The 20,540-nt window shown below is 46.1% G+C and overlaps 1 protein-coding gene across 2 annotated transcripts in view; it reads left to right on the top strand.

The window, feature by feature from the left end:
• LOC119397669 (high-affinity choline transporter 1) overlaps window positions 1-20,328 on the top strand; it is a 98,292-nt gene extending 77,964 nt beyond the window's left edge. For both annotated transcript variants that reach the window (XM_037665095.2, XM_037665101.2), the window contains exons 4-10: window positions 4,721-4,876; window positions 6,947-7,095; window positions 7,828-7,977; window positions 8,228-8,357; window positions 10,322-10,539; window positions 11,779-12,050; window positions 17,325-20,328. In XM_037665095.2, coding sequence (XP_037521023.1) covers window positions 4,721-4,876; window positions 6,947-7,095; window positions 7,828-7,977; window positions 8,228-8,357; window positions 10,322-10,539; window positions 11,779-12,050; window positions 17,325-17,787 — 1,538 coding nt within the window. In that variant the 3' untranslated portion in view covers window positions 17,788-20,328. The remainder of the gene's footprint in view (window positions 1-4,720; window positions 4,877-6,946; window positions 7,096-7,827; window positions 7,978-8,227; window positions 8,358-10,321; window positions 10,540-11,778; window positions 12,051-17,324) is intronic.
• The last annotated feature ends 212 nt before the right edge of the window (window positions 20,329-20,540 follow it).

Raw genomic sequence — 20,540 nt, 5'->3', positions numbered from 1 at the left:
GCCTGCACATCTTCGTGGCAACAGAAGGAGCTCCACTCACAACTGAAGAAATTTCCACATGCTGGGTGAACGAAAGGAGGGGGAATTAGCGGGTTCGCTTTTCTCTGATATGTGTCTTGTGACCCGTTGTTGAGCAAGTCAAATGCATTTTGTATTCTACATCAGGAGTGATAGAGAATAAAGAAGTGATTTTGAGAGATTGTAGGAATAGTTACTATGTTATGATGCATTAACAATCGTTGTTGTCAGCGCAAAAACGCCAAAATTCGCTCTTCTGAATTTCTTTGCGCTGATCAAAGTGGACGATTGGGCCAGTAGGTGATTCATGATCGACTTTGTGCTTGCTGTAGTGCAAAGTTGAACGAGACTACGCCTACAGAACATGAAAATAGATCTTCAGGAGAACTTCCAGCTCATTAGAGTAACCTATTGGTGTATCTGCGCCAACAGGATTCAAGACAATCACATCCAGCATATGAGTCAGTCGACCGTGAGAAAAAAAGGGAAAAAAAGAAAAAGAAGAAATGCAATTAGGATAGATAAGTGCCTTTTTTAGCTCGATAGACGGCAGATCTAGAGATTATTACACAACACGTCAGTCGTATATGTTCTACTATACCTTCATACCCAACAAAAAAACTAACCAATTTCACATTTTCCGGTGTACAAGATCATCTTTCAACGACTGTATCATTTCTGCACACCCGCTTAGACGGCGCCAAGCTTGCGGTGGCAGCCACATTTCAATAATAACTAAATGAAAACAAATAAAAACAATCTTTAACTTCCTTTTTTTTACTCTCATTCCTAGCGTTCTCAAACTTATCCAGTTCTAATTTGAGGTAACGCAAGGAGCAAACGAGCATCACCCAAGTGGTACACGAAAGGAAATTCGGTTTATTATGCAACCACAATATCCTGTTCGCACCCAAACATAATGGTACCCGCTAGCTGAAAAAAGAAACTCGGAAAGCAGCATGCTGCTCCAATATCCCACCGGTACGGCAGCGCAAGAAACTAAACAAACAAACAAACAAATAAAAACACGATTCTCTTTATGCATCGTGGGCGCGTCTATAACGGCCAGACATTTGGCATGGCACGTCTAGAAAAACTGCCAATTCATTGCCAGTCGTCGCCGTCGAGATAACGCCGACAAACAGCGCTCTCTTTTCTGCGCACCGAGGTGAAGCGAGTCTCGGGGCGTGTGTACTGTTTCTTTTGATTCTATTTTATTTAGTGCCGCGTCACTGCATACGTCATGGCGGGACTTTTGAATTCTTTAAGGTCGATACGCCACGTGGTGTCGTTCACGCGAACTAGGCCGCTGGTGTCCAGAAAAGCTGCATATGTTGGTTCCATTCTCTTGAAGACAACGCCAGCGCCACCATGCGTCGACAAGACAAAGTAAAAAAAAAAAGAATGCTGATAGTTTCGCTGTATTGTAACACTTTGCAGGTGCGAACCTATTATAAGGAAAAAAGAAATAGCGCACAGCATATTAGGTACATGAGAAAGCGGTGACTCGCTTTCTTGTGTGCAGGCGGCCTTGTCGTCGAGTTTCTGGTCGTTCGGCTCAGCCTCCATCTTGTTTGGACTGTTTGGGTACCGAAGTAATCCCGGGCGCGAACTTAAAACGGTTGGGAAAGCGAACCGTTCGCTAGCGTTCGGAATCTCGCTACTGCTGTCGAAGGCGCAATTCTGACCAGTTATTCGAGTGCGAGCGAGCGGTTCGCTTTCCGATCTCGTAGTTCGATCGCCTCTCGGGCGTCTTCTAGGACTTCAACGCTTTCTTACGAGTTATCGGTTGTTCTCTTTGCCGACTTCTTCAAAACCGAAGCGAGACTCAAGATGGCTGCTGTCCATTTTGTTGTCTATATTTAGCTGTCTGCGTATTCGGTTTAAATACGAGCAGAAGCATGCGCAGCGCAAAAACGCGTGCACCGGCGAGCTTGCTTTTTGTTGTAATCAAAAGCGAAGGACATACGGTACTGCTTGAATCAGGAAATCTAATCCTTCGCGAGAGCTACCGGAAAGCGAACGAAGAACTGTATACATAGCGAAGTAAAATATGTATCGCGCGAATCATTTGTTTTGTCTGTCCGTTCCTTTCACAGGGAGAAAATAACTCGTGTTCGGTGCTGAGTAATCTCTTCTTTTTATTTTATTGTTTTGCTTTCTCCGGTACCAGTTTGTTCTGTTTTTTTTTTCCTTTTTACTCGTAACGAATGCCAGTAAGTGGTTAGTACTCCTTTGAGCCTGCTTGCTTGTATCTCCTTTTGCTCAGCTTATGCTTCGCACAACATTTATAGAATAAGTTATTAATGTTATTAGTACAGTTTGTTTAAAGCAATTTCCTTGCACCTATTTCTCGCGCTTTATGTGTACGACATCGCGCGTACCTTTATGTAACATATCTAACACTTCAATCTTAAACGGTTCGGGCCGAAGTACAGAAGCGTCCGTGGTCGTAGTCATCGAAATGTGTTACCTGTTTTCGTATAGCCACATATCTACCTTCATCTTGCTTGGAACTTGAAACAGCAGCGCGCAAAAGAGAGAAAGCGAAGGAAAGAACGGAAAAAAGAAAAAATGCGCTCTAGTGAAGAAACTATACGCAAGTGAGAATAGCCCTGCACGAGTTTGCCCATTGTTGACGAGCCCGACAAAAAAAGTAAAAAAAAAAAATGTGCGCGCTCAACTGTGCCTCTGCAATGCAAGGCGTGTCTATACGCGCGTATTGCTTTGTTCATTAATAGTAAGAACCTGCTTCTTATCCCATCGCTCGAAAGCAGTACAAAAGGTTTCTGTCGGATAAGCACTCGCCAAAAAGCGATCCGCCAAAGTGTTTCCTTCGGCTTAGCAGGAAGCGAGCAGCTCTCGATCTCCCCGCGCCCGAAGGAAGCTTACCTCGGTTTAAGCGCCTAGAGGACTCGACGATCGCCAACTACTCTCCGGACCACCTTTTTTTCTTTTTCTTTTTTATTTTTTATGACGTTCCGCGGATTCTTTTTTTTTTTCATTGAATGTTTTTGGCAAAAGGCCGTTGGCTCATATTTTTATGAAGTATATGAAACGTTCTTATTTTGGTCACCTCATTAGGGCTACCGATTCAGTGGAGCTGTAATTAAATGCCAACCAAGTGGAAAGTAAGGAAGAAAAAAAACGAGGTCAAACGTGCACAGGATCATTAGATGGTATTACTCAGGTCGCTGGGAACGTCTAGGTGAGCTTAAAGAACTTGCACTATAAATAAATTTAAATGACGTTCATACATACATGGTGTCAGCGGGATTCGTCAGCGTTTCGATTGCACTTATCTTTTTCTTTACCAAGAACTGCAGTGTTCAAAAAAGTGTACTAATCAGAACGATTGGAATGAAAAAAAAAGTAAAATTCGCTAGGTGATTGAAAGGCCCATCACCGCTTCCGTTGCGCATAGGCCCGAGAAGGCAAAAGCGTTAATAACGTAGAAATGACTGGACTTTCACGAGAGCGCGCGATGCTGAAGAAAACTCTGGATAATAAAATACAGAATTACGTATTCTATTTGGACTCACAGTTTCTTCAGAGTGAAATAGAAGTTCGGGAAGAAAGTTAAAAAAAAACTCCGTTGGTTGCCAGTAAACTCCTTCAAATAAAACGCGATCCCTATGACCCGGAGCACATTGCGCAAGCCATGTCTGTGTGTCTGTGTTGTATTGCATGCAGAAATGGTACTAGATATCCAGTGAATGAATGTTCACTAGCAACTTGCCGGCCCGCCTCCGAAAACTTACATTTTACCTTCGGTTTTCATTCGTCGTTATTATTGGTAGCAGTGTTATATTCATTGCTTGGTGTTGTTTTCCGCATGTGCGAACGGCAATAAGAAATTAGTCCAGTTACCAGTTCCAGTTGCCGTCATTCCTTGTTAGGTTTCTCCGCACGAGCTCAGCTTCGTCATAGCTCCGATTGATCGCTGGGTAATTAGGAAGGAAAGCAGGGCGATGCCACACTCTCATGACGCCGCTGCGGAATTACTTAATCCCCTCGCTCTTTCCGTTTACCATCGAAATCTGGATGACAGTAATGCGCAGCCGTTTGCTCTCGACTGGCTCATCCTAACTTCTGATAAGGTCACCCCCCCCCCCCCCCATTCCTTCCACCGAGGCGTTCCCATGAACCCAACTACAGCCTCGTACAACAGCGCCAGTGTTTCCTGTATAGATGTCTGTAAAAGACTCTGCGTCAGACAAGCCAGAAATGTAAACTTGTGCAAGGGGCATAATTCTCGTGTTTCGGTTTAGAAACTAGAGTTGCTCCCTGCCCCACAGCTTCAGCGGCTCGCTGGAATTAGAACAGTTAAAACAGCAGACGCCCTCCCGATTCAGGAACATGAGTAACATAAGAATGATCTCAATGGGCAATCGCTGAGCCGACTTTATTTAAACCAAATTATACCTCGGTTACAGCAAAAACAACTTTTTTCCCCGATGACAGCACCTCTAGCAACCGAAAACCGATGTCGACTTGAGACTGGATATGAAATTTGAAAGTTGATTGAAGAAACTGTTTTGAAATTTGATACTGAAAGCCCGCTCACAAAAGAGTGTGGATGTTTTCAGATGTAAAAGAAGTCCAGCGCCTGCGAGTTTTTGCGCCAAATTAGCGTGCCATTCTTTCAGTGCTTCGCTATATTCCTCTCTCCGTATTTTTTCCCCTTTTTTTTATGTTTCAGGTGGCTACTTCTTCGCCAACAAAATGCGAGCCGAAGGTTACGTGACCATGTTAGACCCATTTCAAGAGCTGTTCGGTGGCCGAATGGGCGGCTTGCTGTTCATCCCAGCGCTGTGCGGAGAAGTGTTCTGGTCCGCCGCAATTCTGGCAGCGCTTGGTGAGCACCCTCTTCTTTACTTGCGCTTCCCGAAGGCAAATAAGTTGTTGTCTTCAAACTCCAAAGTTGTCTTCTAGATTTTTCGTTGCGATGAACGGTACCAACAAGGTGCAGGAATCAAGCTATTCCCACGCATGTGGGAAACCGAGCTAAGCGAAGTTTTCTTGGATGTTTATGTCAATATTCAAGCAAATGCTAAGCAATCGTCCTGCTGCGTGGCGAAAATTTTTGTGTGAAATAACGCAAAATAAATATATTTACCCTAATGTAACTGTGGTGTTGAAAGTTAAATGTCAGAATTATGAGGAGGTATAGACGTTTAATAAAGGGACACTAAAGGCAAATGACAATTTATGTCAGAGTGAAAGGTCAATATGTGAGAACGTCTAAAACGTCAATATTATCAACAGCAGTGCTCTACTAATGGAGGAATTAAGGTAAATGTAGGACACGATATGCGCCACGAGTGGGACATTTTGGAAATGATCCCGATGACGTCAGGAGTCCCGAGTACAATTAACCACTAGTAATCAAACTAGTTGCGATAAAAAAAGAACCTACCGTGCATCGCAAAACGTAATAAAGTGCTGCTTGTTCGTTTCTGTTCGATTCATGGAAAAAAGAACCTCTTGGCGTTACCATGGGGAACGGCGCGAGTGATTCAAAAGTTTCGTTTTCGCCGAGCTGCGCTTCGCTCACGCGGTAGCGTCTGAGTGGTAGTTTCGGTATCGCGTACTGCTGCGTGTGTTTGGCTTTCGCTATTTTCACACTGTTGATACTCTACTTCTGCTGCTGGGCAAGCTAAGCTCTATTACAGTTAACTATACAGTTTCGGAGTGGCCCGTGGCTGCGTCTTGGCAAGGTTGATGGCCGCTGTTGCGCAAGAAACCGTATCTACGGCGGCAGGGCAGTAAAGATGGGCAACGTTGGGCACCACGGCAACTGCTACGTCAGAAGGCCCGTTCAGGCGGGTGATTTGAAGGGCGCTAACGCCGTGCGGACCACTAAGACGTGAGTTTATTTCAAAATAAGCATTCCTTGGCACGAAGCAAGCACTACAAAGTTTCTGGAACGCTATTTCAACAATCAGCGTCGCCTTAACATTTGCCTTTAGTGTCCCTTTAAACTTCTCCTGGTGAATAGAAGATACGTAAGGACACAACGCCAGTGCTGTATACTTACTTGTCCGTGTTTTATTTTGCTCTATGCATGAGTATTTACGTAGGTGTGCCCCGTGTTTGTACAGCCATTTTGTATGCCGCGCAGCTGGGATACTGGTGCTGGTATTATTACAGTTATACTTGGTGCCACCGTATAGTTCTCGACATTCATAAGGTGTCTGTTCACAATTCTAACGCCTCTACATCATAAGTGGCGACCCGTACAGAAAAGTCTATCAAATGCGAACGGTGGCAAGCTGACACTTCCTGGATAACTTTACGCCTATGCGCTTAGAGCCGTAACATCATGCATGCGAGCAATTAGCAAACTGAACACAACGCTCTGTAATAAAGGTTCGTGCTAAGCAATGCCTTCGTCCCCCATTGCCGTTTTCGTCGACGATTCACTTATTTCCGGTCATCGGTATTTTCGTATAGGACACACGTTGATTTTTGTTGAGCGTTTTCTAAGTGCGGCAACTGCTTGAAAGCGCAAGCAACGTCTGGCCGTTATTTCCGCCGTTATAGACACGGCAATGTCTAGCCGTGTCCCTCCAATAATTGACAGCACACGTAATATTTATTACGCAACCGTGCATGAAGGACAGAGTCGTATACAAAGATGTTACCAGTGTCTAAAATTAGATGTTTCCAATCATGAAACTTGTACTGCTTGATTTCACAGGATCTCCCTAAGAGGTTTTAATTAATCATTAAACGCTTTAATTACAAAAAAGACAGAAAGAGAGACAGTGTACGTACACAGCTAGAAGTCACCGAAATAGGTACAACATGTGAAGCACCGTTGGCGCACATTTCGAAGGTGAGACGAGTTCCAAGTTCGAGTGGTGCTCCGCACAAGTTCTTAGGCGATGTTTCAATTTATAGTGGGCTCTTTCTTGTCTCCCAGGTGCCACCGTGGGCGTGATCATCGACATCGATACTAACACGTCAATCATTGCATCGGCGTGCATAGCGCTCTTCTACACACTCTTTGGAGGGCTTTACTCGGTGGCCTACACGGATGTCATCCAGCTATTCTGCATATTCATTGGACTGGTGAGTCGGAACTTGGTGTTCCTGTTTACACAAAGTTCCTTAGGACCGCCGCCGATGACTTGCAAGATATGGCGCACGCCTCGTTTTTTTACTACGTTCGCAGCGCGAAGGGCACCGCGTATTGAAACTTGGACTTCACTATGCCGGGCTGCCTAAAAGAGAGCTGCATGCTCCTCCCCCCCCCCCCCCTCCTCCCCTTGCCGCACTCGTCTGCCCCTTCGCGGCCTCGATGCGCGAAGAAGGCTTGCTGTCTCGCATGTTTTTTTTTTTTTTTCTCTCAATCCCACGGCATATCACACGCAAGGCACGTTAGAGTATTACGCGCATGAACGTTGTAGGGACCGCCACGTCGACGCCGACGGCGAATTTCCGCTTGGAGTGTCCATATATTTGATATCGCAATAAAACCGCTTCTAAACGGAAAACCTTTGTGAATTCAGCCCCAGCTGTACAACGCAGCGGCTTGCGCTTGACTCTGAACAACTTCTTTTTAAATTTCTTCGCTTACCATTGCTTAGTCGTTTGCTCAAATTTAGCAGCAAGATTGCACTCTATGGTTAGAATGATTCGATATCACACTTGAAGCTGTTATTTGCCGCATTTGTCAAGATAACAAGGCGAAGTTGGCTTATATATAACATATAATATTATATAATGCATATAAAAACACTTTACATGTATTTTGCAAACCGCGGTGATGTCGCCAGCGACCAATTTCTTTTGTTTTCGCAGTGGTTGTGCATCCCATTCTGCATGATCAACGAGTCAGTGGGTACGCTAACGTACCCGACGAATGACTGGGTCGGATCCTTGGAACCCAAGTACATTGGACAATATATCGATTTTGGGTTGCTGCTCATCCTCGGCGGCATCCCGTGGCAGGTAAAGTTGTCATTCGTTATTCCAGCTGTGCACGCGTGCTGTGTTTCGGTCACACGGTTGCATATTCGTCGAATAGTCAAATCAGTAAGGAAAGAAGAATAGCAGGTCAATCTTTCTAAGTGTGAAAGTCGAAAATAACCTGGGTACAAAGAAGGGGTTAGTACGTTAAAATACCGGTAAATGCGCCTTATTTACTCGTAGTTCCGAGAAAGAATGGTCATAGATAACGTCTGTCATACTTTTCTCGCAGGTCTACTTTCAGCGGGTCCTTTCTTGCAAAACTGCCTTCAAGGCGCAGCTTCTTTCCTATGTAGCTGCTTTCGGGTGTATCATCATGGCTATCCCTGCCATGATTATGGGTGCTGTCGCCAAAGCTACAAGTAAGTATAATAACTTTGAATTTCTTACGCCATGTTCTACGATTCCTAAACTTTCGAACTCTGTCAATCTACTTTTATGACTTTAAAGTTTACAGCTATAAATTTATAACCATTAAACTAGTTTTATTAGCACACAAAGATAGTTTTGACAGTTCAGCATGATAGAGTACGGTTCGGTGTGATGTGGTGTGGTGTGGTGTGGTGTGGTGTGGTGTGGTGTGGTGCGGTACGACTCAGTGTGGTGCAGTGAGTGAGTGAGTGAGTGAGTGAGTGAGTGAGTGAGTGAGTGAGTGAGTGAGTGAGTGAGTGAGTGAGTGAGTGAGTGAGTGAGTGAGTGAGTGAGTGAGTGAGTGAGTTCACAGAAAGCTATTACACGTGAGCGGCCGACAGTGAGAAGGTGTATAAAAATTTAGGCGAGTTCTGGAAAGTGCCGGTGGAGGCAAGCATTAACAACCACTTCACAGTCAAGCTGCTAGTTCGAAAGTTCCGAATAAGTAAGACATGGATAAGCAAATTTTTCTTGCACTCTCTGTAGACTTTATAGGTGCAATATATCTGCGCTTTTGTAGTACATTTCGCGCTTCGCTGTCGGCACAACGTCGCATCTCGCAACGTCGCATCTCTATATGCAACTTCACAGGTGGAATGCTATACCGGATTTCACAAGCCGAGTGTCGTTTCTCTGCTGCTTCTGTTAGAATTCTTGAAGAGCAAACCTCTACTTCCTAGCGGTGTCTATTAGAAAAAAATACATACGCCTAACAAATATTTTCAGGAAGGCATACTTTATAAGTGAAAGGAACGATGAGCGAGTCAAGCACAAAATCATGTCCAGGTACCGTATATAGCTTAATTTTTTGTTAAATAGCACGGCTGGATAAATAACCTGCGCTCCTTGCACACTCGTAAGCGTGAGAAATACGTATGAACGACAAAAGAACGTTCCTGACAGATAATGACGTGAAAAGCCTGAGTAAGCGAACGCTCGTATTGAGGAATTCAACGTAGAACATGAAACAACAAAATGCTAAGTGCGTACGTCAGAGGGAGCTCAAATCAAATTAAATCACGGGGATTAGCTTCCCAAAATAATACATGGGTTGTAAGAGACTCCGGATTTACTTCAGTTACACCCATTGCGGTATGGTTATGGCGTTGCACGGCTTAGTTAAGAGGTCGCGGGTTAAGTCCCAGACGCGGTGCAGCGGTCGCATTTTGGATGACATCGAAATGCAATAGCATTCGCGCTAAACGTTAAGGAACTCCACATTATCAAACTTGAATTATAATCCATCGCAATCAGTTTTCACTCCGACTACCTGTGGTTCTTTAATGTGCACCTAAGTCTAAGCATATGAGCGTTTTTGCATTCTGCTCCATTCGAAATACAGCCACTCCCGCCGGGAATCGAACCTGCGACGTCGTGTTCAGCAACAGAGCGGCCATCGAATGCCACTAAGCTTCCGTGACTATATATTGCAGGGAGGTTCGGGTGATAAGCGATGTGCGATCTGGTGGCTTTTTTTTTTACTAAAGGGCATGTAAGAATGACACATAATAATAATAATAATAATAATAATAATAATAATAATAATAATAATAATAATAATAATAATAATAATAATAATAATAATAATAATAATAATAATAATAATAATAATAATTTCTGGAGTTTTACGAGCCCAAACAACAACACGACAATGAGGCACGTCGTAGTGGAGGGCTCTGAAAATTCGATCACCTGGGGTTCTTTAACGTGCACTGGCATCACACAGTACACAAGCCGCTAGTATTTCCTCTATCGAAATGCGACCGCCGCGGCTAGGATCGAACCCACATCTTTCGGATTAACAGACAAGCACCGTAACCATAAAAGTGGCTCTGAGTTGGGCACATTAAAGTACGGCGAAGTTGGTGGCTGTCCGAACGCGGGGATAGGCTGACGAGCGAGGGAACGTGCGCAGGGTGGAACGAGACGGCATTCACGGGTCCGCTGCCCCTGGACAAGGAGCACACATCGCTGGTGCTGCCCATGGTGCTGCAGTACCTGACTCCCGGCTTCGTCTCGTTCGTGGGGCTGGGTGCCGTGTCGGCTGCGGTCATGTCCTCATCGGACTCTTCCATCCTCAGCGCAGCCTCCATGTTCGCCAGAAACGTTTACAAGCTCATCTTCAGGCAAAATGTGAGTCCACTGTCTATTCCTTTACATAAATGTGCGGGCACGGGGTTCATTTGTACGTGCAAAAAAGAGAGAGAGAGATTTCAAACTTTATCGTATCTGTGGACAACATTTAGCGACGTCAGTGCGCGAGTGAAATACGAAATAAACGCTGAACTTGTTGTTGCTATGGCGGCTGATCGATGACAACGATGGCGGCTGATCAATGACAAATGACAATGACAGCCGATGGCGGCTGATCATAATGACAGTGACATATGAGGACTGTTGGAAGTGTAGTCAGGCAATAAACGTTCGGGAGAATAGACGGACGGCCCACATCGTTGAGCAATCTCACGCTCTAAGCTATATTGACATACGTGGATGCGTGGCGTACTATAGTTTGCCTTTCGGCTCTCCACTAAGCTTCAGCAGGGCCACGTGTTAACAATCGTTATCGTTAGCCCCCCCCCCCCCCCCCCCCATTTTCCTCTTCAATACTGTCATCTTAAAAAACTAGCCTTCTGGTGAAGTCTGTTTGTTTTCAAACGAGGCTGCGGTCTGTTTAAAAAGCACCAATTTATAAAAGCTGATGTGAAGCTATATCTGCTTGTGACGGCGTGTGTGTGTCAGGGTAGGTGGGGCTGGGAATATACAGATTTTCATTGTTTTGTTTTCATGTCCTATCTAGGAATAAGCGCATTTTTCATGCAGACCAAATTATTTAGTCGAATTATACGCATCGTATGTGCCTGCAGCATGTAACTGTAAAGGTATAGTTGGTAACAGCAAAAATGTTGCTGTCGTGGTCCTTTTGAGACTGGCGTTATGTAGCGCCAATTAGATGAAATATGAAGACACCTGAATAACACTAACAAGCAGGATATATACTTCCATCTGTGCGTCTACTAAACCAGGAAATGCGACTTTATACATGCAAAGGATGCGTGCCTAAGCGTACAGCTGCCGAAGCCATTCAGACATCAGTGCTCTGCATGATATTATAATATTTTGATGGTGGAGTAAAGGATAACTATGAAGCATACGCACGCACGAAGCCTCGTCTTTGCTAGGGCCTCAATGAAACGACAGATGGAAGTACCGCATAGTCCTGCGTGCATGTGTCTCGGTGTTTTACCGTCTTCGCAACATGGAATATGAGCCTCGGCGAATACAAAGCCAGACCTTGCCACGATGCTGCTGTCTTTCTCGAGTCGCAGGACATGGAGCGTAACAACGTCGGTGTTGCCGTGTTTTTTGCAGGCCTCCGAGCGGGAGGTCATCTGGGTGATGCGAGTGGCCATACTGTTTGTTGGCGCCATGGCAACCGCCATGGCACTGACCGTCAAGTCCATCTACGGTCTCTGGTACCTGTCCTCGGACCTCGTATTCGTCATCCTCTTTCCGCAGCTCGTCTGCGTTGTATACATAAAGCACCACTGCAACACGTACGGCTCCCTCGGCGCCTACATCATCGGCCTACTCCTACGTGGATTAGGAGGCGAAGACATCATTGGTCTCCCAGCCGTCATCAGGTACGTGAAAACTGGATTGTGGAAGCACCTGCGACGTCAGGAGTGCGATGCGTTGCGGCAACATCGGGGAAGTTGGCTTGTGGCATTAGAATTGTTCTAGCATGTCTCTACTGTTATACGTATATACTGTATACCAGGGGTCTCAAACACGCGGCCCGCAGCTTCACAAGGAATAAAGTTTTGTGATTTGCTAAATGGTACTAGCATTATTTTTTCGCCTATTGCGATCAATGACGCTTTGTTCTGGTAAGCCGCAGAGACGGGAGCGGTCTCAAGCATTTTTTTTTTCGTGAGGCACCCCATGCGGTCACTATATGTGTTGAAACAAAACCGTAGAACAAAATCCCTATATTTCAGAAGCGGCGCCCAGATAAAGCTGCTCTTTCAAATGGCAAAATGGCAACGTTAGGTGACAACGACCCGGTAATGGTCCACCGTGGTATGCTAAAATACATAGCCATATGCTACGCTCCAGCGTTATCTTACTTCTCTTCTATCCTTTCCTAAGTCGATGCTGCACAGTCAACACACCAGTCTTGTCTTCTATTGATCCGGACATTGTAGAGAGCTGGCCACATTTGGTGATTATCAGCAAAATCAACTAAATTCCTTCAATGGCTGCCCGTGGAAACGAACCTGTAACTATGAAGTAAGTAGACTGAATATGTGTTTTCGCTACGTAAGATGGAATGGCTTGCACTGTGTTCACAATGCGCACACAATGCTGAGCAACGCCGAAACGAGGAGTCGTCTTCCTCGTGTAGAGGTGTGCTTTACTTAATGGCGCAGAGGTTTTTGCTTCCGTAGCACGACTTATACATATTAAAAAAAAAGAAAAACTAAGATTGAAGCTTTCTTGATTTCAACAAAATTAGCCACTGTACAAAAAGTAGTGATATTTACTAACTGAGGAAGTAAGTTCTTGCCACAACATTCACTATCCATGTAGTAAGTGCCGGTAGTAACTGTCAAGTTAGTAACTTTACTACCATGGCAGTCGGTACCTTGTTAGCATAGTTACTAACACCAGTGTACTACAATTACCCAACGATGGGTTTAGATCTATTTAGATTATGCGCGCCATTGGCATTTTCATATCAAGTCGAATTTATTACAAAGCATAAGCTCAATTAAAAAAGAGATACAGTAAAGGTTGGTTGTTTTATGGGGTTTAACATCACATGCGACTTAGGCTATGAGACACACCGTGGGGGAAACGGCATTGTCTTGTTACACTAATTAATAATTGATTGTTACATCATTTGATTACTTAAGTAAATACACGCCTGACGTCTTCAAACAGCAGTTTATACATAGAGGCATGAACAAACCGTAAACGACAACACACACATACAAGAACACACAGAATATCAGGGCTTCTGCGAGACATATACACCAAAGAGCAACTTTAAGGCTATATATAACCCAAATTTGAGGTAGAAGGAGTTGTACCGGTAAGGACACGAACTAGACATGTAATCGATGGTTTGGGCCCAGATTCTTATACTTTACTACTTGCATTTACGTGAGCCATGACGAGGCACAAAACTGTAATCCGAATATAATCAAGAAAATTATACTTTGCCTAAACTTTTCATGAGACTCTCACATGTACAGCATAACATAGTACGGCCAGCAAAGATAGTAACTTTCTCTAACCCCTCACGTATGCAAGTAGTATACCCTTCACTAACCCTGACATGCCGAGTCTTTATGACAATGTTTACTACATCTCATACATATCTGCAGTTGTAAAATGATAGCGATACGTAGTAAAGTTGATATGGGGGTAGTAAATGCTGCAATTACGCCTTTTTTTTAGAGCGTGCGGCAAAGTGAAAAAAAATCGTCATCAATGCTGTGAGAGAAATTTGATTTGTTCATCTCGTTGCTATCCTCAATAAATATTTGCGTGCGGCTTCACGAGCCACGTATGTATAGACAGGTGACTCTCACACGCGTGAGCCAACTGGTATTATTTTCTTAAATGAAATGAACGGTAGTCGTCCACGCTGGGGCACGATGAAATGAAACCAGCAGCTGCCGCGTCCGCGCGCTACCAGGACATGCGCGCGCCTCGGGGAAGCAGCAAACAATTAATATAATAATCAAAGAATGCCCTAGGGCCTATTTTTTTACTCACAATAGTGATAAGCGAAGAAATGTCTCTGACTGTCCCGTTTCTTACTTGACGTGAAGTTCAAGCTGAGAGTCTCGTCCTTTTGTGAACTGAGCCAGACCAATAAGAAATTCGGTGCCCGCTATTTCTGAGACCCACAATTGCTTTGCCTCACTGTTACACTTAATCACTGCTTTTGGAACTTACCTTTTGATGAACGGTTTGCAAATGATGCATCTTCACTAATAGACTTCTTGCGTCTGCTACAACTTGACGGAAAGTTTCGAAAGGCAAATCTGCATGTGCTCTGCACTCTAAGAAAAAAAAGAGTCAAAAGAGGGTCACGGCCGCGTGACTCTCTTCGGGTGTCCATTTGACCCCTTTTGGAAGGTACAGGCAGAGAAAGAGAGTTCGCAATTCGACTGGAGTCACGGGACTCTCCTGAAGCGCGTTTCGATTGGCGGCGCCGCCATATACGCCATACATATCGCGCGCTTGTCCTTTGGCGCCGTTGTGGCGCGTTGGCTCGACGACGGAGGCGAGGCAACGCGCCACAACCAACGGCGCCGGGGTGGCGTGCCGCTTATGTTTTCCTCTCTGTCTCCTCGTCTATTGGAATGCGTTGCGTGTTGGTTGCGCGGGTTGTGTGTCTGTTCATGCGCGTCTTCGGTGGTGTTGGTGTTGACGCCGGCTCCGTGCACGAAGTGACGCGGTGACGCTTGGAGGACGGAATATTCCTGGAGCTGCGGACAGGAACAACGGGCGCCAGTTGACGGTGAGTGTACTGCTTTCGTAGGTACTAATTATAGAGCTTTAGCTGGGCGTCTGCAGCAGCTCTGCGGAAGTTATCTGCCAGCCATTTCCAACAGCAGCCTGTGTCCGCAGGGCTGTTGGGGATGCCCAACTAAAGCTGTCAGTTAACGAGTTGCCACCGCTATGCGCGTTGCTGTGCAAGCTCCCTTATAGTGAGCGATGCAAACAATTATCAAGGGTCATTTTTTGCTGATCGCACGTTGTGTCTGCGCTACTGAATGTGCAAGATGTCGTTTTGAGATGCACTTTAGTCTACTTCATAACATTTCCATCGACCTTGAGTGTGTAGCGTGCTTCGGCGCGTGGGAACGTGAAAAAAAAAATGCCTGTGTACAGAACGCTCAGACGCACTATATATAATGGGTTTTGTTGGCTTAAAGACGGTAGTTTGAGGTGCAGATATAGTACGGTGCTTCCAGAACGTACGCGGTAGTCATTCAAGTTGGACACGATTCACCGGTAAAGTGAAAAAAGTCAACAGTTTCGCCGCAAGGGCGAAGCAATGAATGCGATAGCAAGGAACTAATGCTATACGAAGTGAGGCTCGCCAATGGATACTCTCAGTTTGAACAGCGCTTCTGTTGCAAAGGCGGCCGAAGCAGCGAAGGAAACTAGCGTGCTTCAAGTGTCGAGCTGTGACACTTGATAGTTCGCGCTCATCTTCTGTTTGTTCGTTTAGCGGCGTCCCTGAGCTCGAGTGACATTCGTACGCGCCGTAACATGAGCGCGGACATCACGGTGAAAGCGTGAAACATTCCTCTACCCCGCGCCACGAGAAAACCGCGCGAGCAGACAGCGGAAGGGCAAGCTTCTCCCATGCGCAAATATAAGAAGCGAGCGAGCTCGCCGACGACTTTTAAATGCGCCCGTCGGGCTCCTAGCGCCACCTCGCTGGTAATGAAGAAACGCTTATTATCGCCTTCTGTCTCTGAGTCCGTCCAGCGCTAAATGGTGTGTATATAACGCTCGCCGTTAGCTACGTGGAGGATCTGCGTTTCGTGGCGTAGTGGATAGCGCCGCTCGCTGCGGAGCAAGAGGTCCCTGGTTCGATTCCGCGCTTCGGAAGCATTTTTCTGAGTTATTTTTCTTTGGGGCCTTTATATATATATACATACTTTTACATATACGGTGCATGACGACGGCGACGGCAAAATCCAGCCGAGACTGTCCCATATAATTGCTATCGCAATAAAAGCTCTAGACGAATTTCGACGGCGCGCGTTGGTGCGGCCGCGGCCGTGCACTCTTCCCTCGTTTCTGTTTGCTGTTTTCGTGATTTGCATACACTGCGATGACGTTGGGCGTTATTACAGAATCGAGTGAGTGTGCGTGATTGTGGGAGCTATGTGCGGTAATTCTAGCATATGACATGTCTGATCTCGACGTCAAAAAACTTCGTTCCTGACCATGCCTGTTTGCATTTGTTGTTTTGTTGTTAACCTTTATTATGTCTGTGTGAACCACTTATTGTGTAGGTGTTGCAAACCTTCACTGCAATTTCATTTTCTCATCATAATATCACGTTCTTATTTTCAGATACCGTTTTTCATGGTGCTCACGCTGAACAGGAGCGACAACCTAGCAAGCCACAAGTCTGATGTCTCCAGCCGTCACCACTTCTTGATTTATTCTTAATCATAAGAATAAATATGGAAACATGATGCCAATTTCTGCTGTTTATTTAGCACCATATGACACTGTGCACATCACAGTCACACATTTTAGTTGGCTATACTCATACAAGCACGTAAATGAGGAATACCTTAACTTCTTACTTGGAAATCACTGACCATCTTTTCGCGCTTTCTATATAACTTTGCTAGAAAATATGTGTTGTTTTGACGAGTTTTATTAAAATAATGCTAAAATTGAACTATTCTTCTTTTGCAGTCGCTGGGCAGAACGGCAAGTATTATTGCACTTGCTTAAAATGAATACTCCACTATTTTCAACAGTAGTCGCGCAAAAGTAGAGCAAGGGTCAAAAGAGTAGCTTAAAATACTTGGGGAGTCGCTTGACGCTTCGGTGTGGCTCACTTGACCCCCGTAGGAGTGTTACCGGCAAGAGTCGTCTGACTCCCTATAAGTATTAACGTGATCCTTCGGATGAGAGTCTTTCCACTCTTCCTAGAGGGTCAGGGGACTCTCCTAGAGCGAGCCGACCCTGACCCACCAAGAGAGTCACCGTGACTATTTAAAGAGAGTCCTATACGTGGCAAGTCAGAACTCTCCGAAAAGAGTCACGCATACTCTTTTTTTTCTTAGAGTGTGCATATAGGTGCGAGCAAGTCTTCTGCATACGGTGCATATGTGCCGTAACATGTGCCCTTATTTCCTGCCCAGGTACCCATTCTACAATGAGGAGGACGGCCAGCTTTTCCCATTCCGGACGCTTGCCATGCTTACCAGCCTGGCGAGCATCCTTAGCATCTCGTCGCTAACGCGCTGGCTCTTCGAGAGCGGCACCGTTCCGGCGCGGTTCGACGTGTTCCACTGCGTCGTCAACATTCCGGAGGACATCATGAAGGTACAGGAGCCCCACGAGGGCGAGATGACGGTGCTCAACGCGGGCGGCCTCGTCAAAAGCTACCAGACCGAGATGAACGGCCGCGTCAACCCGGCGCTAAACCTGCACCCCGAGGAAGACGTCGAGGGGTTCCAGGTCAAGCCATCCGCTGCCATTGGAGCCGACCCGCTGTCTCCGTTTGGCGGCGGGCCGCTCTCCACCACTGCAGCGCAGCCGCCGCCGCCGCCGCTGGGCGACAGGGGTGACGCGCTCTCATCTGAAGACACTACCAAGCTCTAGGCTTGGCAGGGTTCGGACGAGCCCTGGAGTCGCACGGGTCCCATAGTTCGCCCCCGCTTCGGGCGGCCCCCCTGTCGCCCAGCCCCTCTCCTCTGTCCACTGGCGCGCGTGAGCCGGTCCCCCACTCGCCACCCACGTTCCCCGTGTCTCGCCCGTGTTTCTCGTGTGTGTGCGTGATTGTCCTGTCCGCGCCATTGGCCGATTGGCGTATACTGTGGTATGGAGCTGCCCTCAGTCGCTTCTCAGATGACGCCGGTATAGCGAACGTGCGGGTAACGCCCGATATTACCCCGCTAGCAGTTCTCTCGCTGAAAATGACGAATTGTACGCGTCATTTTTAGGGCATTTACTGACAGTGAGAGTGCGTGGCAAAGTTGTTGCTTAAATAGCAGTTAGTGGGGCGACTAGCAGGAACATTGGGAAGGCGATTCAGCAGTTCTCTAATACAAGCACTGATGCAGGAAACGGGATTTGATGTTCCCGCGTTACGCTGCCCTAAGTCGTCAGGCTGTCCTCCTGAGGTCAGCGTAGTAAGGACAGAAAACCATGATCAGTCTTGCGCCTCGTCAACGACTCAAACGAAATCATTGCGATGTCGACAATCATCTGCCAAGGACGTCAATGCTAAAATATGGCGACTGTATATGGTCATGGCGAGCACTTAAATAGAACGGCACATTGACGAGTGAATTTTGGAACGGCTAACGCAGAGACATCCTAGCAAATTGAAGTCTATCAGTTAGCGGTATGTTTACAAGTCCGCTAGCAGCAAACGTTAAGCGTTCGCCTAATGTTCTTAGAAAATACGTGCCATTATGCAGTGTTGGGAAAGATCGTCGGGCAGAAACAGTGCTACGATTCCCGTGACCGCGCCTCTGAAAGCACGCTTTCTTGGATCAAACATTCGCCGTGCTCTCTACTTTCCAAAAGACACACTGTTATAGCCAAAAGCATAGTGGAGCCGCGAAATTTGCACGTGACAAACTTGCGCATAAGACAAGCCTGACTTTGTGCTTGCTTATGTATCCCATTACGCACTGATGTTTCAGTGACCAGGGACTACAGCTAGCCATTACAAGTGAGAGCAACACCGTTCTTGTTAAGATTTTAAGAATTGCATAATGAGGTTAGATGATGTGCAGCCTGCAGTCGCTGTCTTCAGCCGATAAGGTTTGATGCACCGAATACTTCGTTTGTTGCAGAATTTGTTCTCTCTCTTTATCAGTTCAATGCCACCTCGTTGCCGCCCGAATGATATATGCTTTACTCCTCGCAAACTCTACTGGCGCCAGAAACATGAGTCATCATGACAAGTTACTTTCAGCTGTGAAGTATGCGTACTTATTTTGGCAGCCGGAATTACCATGCAGCACAGCGAAGGGGCCCATTCGTGTAGAGTGCAAGTGCTCGTCAAGTTGGTCGCTTTATGCGAATCAAGTAACAAACAAGCATTGTCTTGTTAGGGTGGATGAGCAAATTCTGTCTTTTCATAATTACAGATTTTTGGAGTGTGATATTATCCTTGGTGTACTTCGGCTGCGCACTAAAATCTAAACGAATCCAGCAATGAGAGCGCATGCATTCCTGCCGAGTCATAGAGGCAATTTCCATGCGAAGTTGTACCTTCATTGGTTTTCAATATTATCGAATCCAGCTCCAGTAACGGGCAGACAGCGTGACCCTCGATTTGATGAGTACTGCTTCGCAGTGGAGGGGTCCAACGCGTTTCGGGTTAAGAGGAGTGTCTGCCCCCTGTGTTTTATTGTGAATTGTCTTCCTTTTATGCTCTTCCCTTCACCTCCGCTCAAATTAGTTATACCAGCTAACCAATCGTAGTTTAATGGTTTAACTACCTTCGTTATACCAACTTAGTCACACGTGCAGCAGCGCGTGACGTAATGCAGGTTCAGAAGAGCTAAAGATGGGCCCCTTTCTTGCGTTTCTGAGCAGACAGCCACCACATAAGTGCAGCTCGTGTTCAAACCTCGGGAGTCGAGGCGTCCGTCGTGTGAACCGTGTTTTAATCGCTGATAGGCAAAATGAATGCCGTCGTTAGCAGCGCTATAGAAGGTGATACGTTAACTTTTTCGAGCGTTTTTGCAGGCTACATGCCTTAAGCGCAGACGGCTGAGAACCATCGCTTTAGCGTTCCATCTGTCTACATTAACTGGAGATGGCATGCTGCATCCATCTTGCCATACGGAAAGATTTTTTTTTTTTTTTTGCTCTCTTCTCCCGTGCCAGCGACGTGCACTCCCGGCTCCTACCCGGCGCGCAACAGGGTGGCTTCTATACTGTAGAGTATTGACATCTGTGAGACGCACCGCGAGGTCGTTGTGTCAAAGCAGACATGTTGTGACAATCACGTTATACAGCGCGTCAGCATAGAGCCGTCGGTATTTTTTGGGAACGTTTATCGCGGGGAAGCTATACCCAATACTTGTTGTGGTCGATAACTCAATGTTGTAAGCGCGATGACAATCAAGTTTAAAGTGCACTGTGATCGTGGTACCCTTCTTTGGAGTGATATACATATATATACGCATGTTTTCATTCGTCTCCTTTTTTTTTCTTTTTTGTTGGGTGACAATCAATAATCACGGACGTGGTGCGAACTACGTCCGAAAGGCCTGATGGCACAGGGTCTGGACAATCCTCTACTATACAGCAGCAAAGCATTTACGATGAACTTGAGGAACGTACTCGCGATGACGCAGCTGCATCTTGGGTTCGAAAGCTGCCCGCCTCCGTGG

The sequence above is a fragment of the Rhipicephalus sanguineus genome, chromosome 1 (genome assembly GCF_013339695.2).
Source record: "Rhipicephalus sanguineus isolate Rsan-2018 chromosome 1, BIME_Rsan_1.4, whole genome shotgun sequence".
In the NCBI taxonomy this organism is placed as follows: Eukaryota; Metazoa; Arthropoda; class Arachnida; order Ixodida; family Ixodidae; genus Rhipicephalus; species Rhipicephalus sanguineus.
This window is presented reverse-complemented; position numbering and strand designations above follow the sequence as displayed.